This window comes from Cyberlindnera jadinii (genome assembly GCF_001661405.1).
Source record: "Cyberlindnera jadinii NRRL Y-1542 unplaced genomic scaffold CYBJAscaffold_2, whole genome shotgun sequence".
Classification (NCBI taxonomy): Eukaryota; Fungi; Ascomycota; class Saccharomycetes; order Phaffomycetales; family Wickerhamomycetaceae; genus Williopsis; species Williopsis jadinii.
Genome location: NW_017963653.1, coordinates 431,313 through 433,412, shown reverse-complemented (window position 1 = coordinate 433,412; position 2,100 = coordinate 431,313). Strand labels below are relative to the sequence as shown.

At 44.5% G+C, this 2,100-nt stretch overlaps 1 protein-coding gene across 1 annotated transcript; it reads right to left on the bottom strand.

Annotated features, from left to right (window-relative positions):
- Positions 1-1,815: 1,815 nt before the first annotated feature.
- On the bottom strand, positions 1,816-2,094 carry CYBJADRAFT_171223 (uncharacterized protein; the record flags this gene model as incomplete). The annotated part of the gene is made up of 1 exon (XM_020216197.1): positions 1,816-2,094. A coding segment is annotated over one exon (279 nt), but the record flags the coding sequence as incomplete, so codon positions are not given.
- Between the last annotated feature and the right edge of the window lie 6 nt (positions 2,095-2,100).

Sequence of the window (2,100 nt, the reverse complement as noted above, 5' to 3'; positions counted from 1 at the left end):
GACAACGCTTCAGCGTATGAATTAGCGTACGCTTTGGCAGCGGCAGCGGCATAAGGGTTAGCATTAGCCCATGGTAGAGCCGCTGCAATGGCTTCAGCGTCTGCGTACGCCTCTGGTGAAGCGGCTCCAAGAGCCGCAACAGTGAAGTACGCGACAATAGCTGTTAAGCGAATGGACAGTCTCATGAGTCTTTACTTCTATGGCTCGAACAACCATAGCGCCATTATCAGACTCCAAAAGGGGGTCTCACAGTGCCATTTTATAGCACATTTGGAATTGGTGCTCAAGCTGGGCTAGGAGACCAAGCAATACAAGAAAGACTATAAAGTTTGGCGCTGTGGTATTCCACCTTTGACTTACACTGTAGGATTTCTTGTTAAATTAGTCGAATTGTAAACTACTGTAAAGCTTAACAATGGTTACACCCCTTTTTGTTTTCTTGAAACAGCTTGAATCATGAATTGTCAAGAATCAGGTGTTTTCCACAGAGGTTCAAAAGAAACTGTTTGAACCGCTGTACTTCGTCTCTTTCCAAGTTCTTATAAACGCAGCCCTTTATATTATATTGTTCACACCGTATTGATTAAGAATTATCTTATTGTAATTATTTCATATTGCTAGTAACGTTCAGCCAGCACTCGAAGTGGAAGGGAAGTGTATCGATAACCGTTTAACTGTTGGTTGTGTAGTACGCTGTGATATCACTATTTTGGGGAACTATAAGATCAACCATGAAGAGCACAGCGCCTTACAACATCAATGTGCACGATACGCACCTGACTAACGTACTTAGCTATCCAGCTACTGGCCTCTCATGTCTGTCTCCACGCCAGGTGTTCATTTTCTAGTCATCGTGCAGTTAGTTTATGGACGCGCCTGTGAAGCCTTCAATGGTATTTTCGCTGTTGCTCACACTGTTGTTTACTCTGTGTGTATGTTTACTTTTCCAAATAGTGAGCACCACATAGGCTTACATCGCTAAAAGCCTGGGCGCTTAGAACAAGGCTCAGGCAGTAGACGCTGTGACATGAGCACGCTGTACACCATGGCATTTGGTGTGCGATTCGTAAGTTCAACAGAAAAGACGGTGCAAACTAAGCCCATAAGACCAACATTGAAAGAGTGCGCTGGTGTTGCAGTATGGAGCTGAAAGCCTCAAAGAACAACGTCTAATTACTGTAGCAATATCGTTCCAGGTTAATTTCCAGTGCAATATAGCCATTGATGTGGTTGTCACCACTGACTAAGGCCAAAATAAACAAACTCTTAAGCCCGATATTGTTCAGCAACCATGAATCATCAGCGTCAGAAAGCACCTCGCGTACAATGCTTGGTCATACTTGATGAAGACTTGCCTGAACCTGCCAAAGGAACGCGGTATCAACGTTAGAAAATACGCATATTTTATATACGATGCTTTTCTATAGATACACCCGACAAAGTAGTGTACACTGGCATCTCAATGACTTGAATATGACTGCGCTGGTTTCTGTTTAGCGAAGCGTTTCCATGAGATATCGCATATATCCAACCACGGGAGTTTCGTATGACTTCCAAGACCAGGCGTACAGTACTACTTCTTTGCCTATTAATAGTTGATCTACCTTGCTTCTCTGAGTATAGCGGCATCGACAACGTGGCTCAGTAAACGATCGTGCCGTAACCCAGGCACCGCACTATAAGCCAGAGTCAAACAGCAGTGTACAGCTACAATTATTCAGAAGGTAGGATCAAGATGATCAGTGTATATTGAGCCGATGCTTAAATTACCAGCCTTTCCACACAAGGACCATTAACCTTACACTCAGATACGTATCAGAATAAAAGAATTCCTATCAACATCGCTGTCAACGCTGAGCCCATGATTCTCACCGCGCCACCATCAAATTGAGAAACAACTACTTGGGTCGTCACGGCTCCGTCTGCGCCACTAACAGATGACTGAATGGCATCTCCAGCTCCAGTCACTATCACAGTTTCCTCCTCAACAGTTGCTCTATAGCTACCATTGGTACCCGAAGCCTCTGCCAAGGTGCTGGTCACAGTACGTGTGGTGACAATCGTTTGGCTACCTTCAACCTTCGTCTCAACAACCTTCGT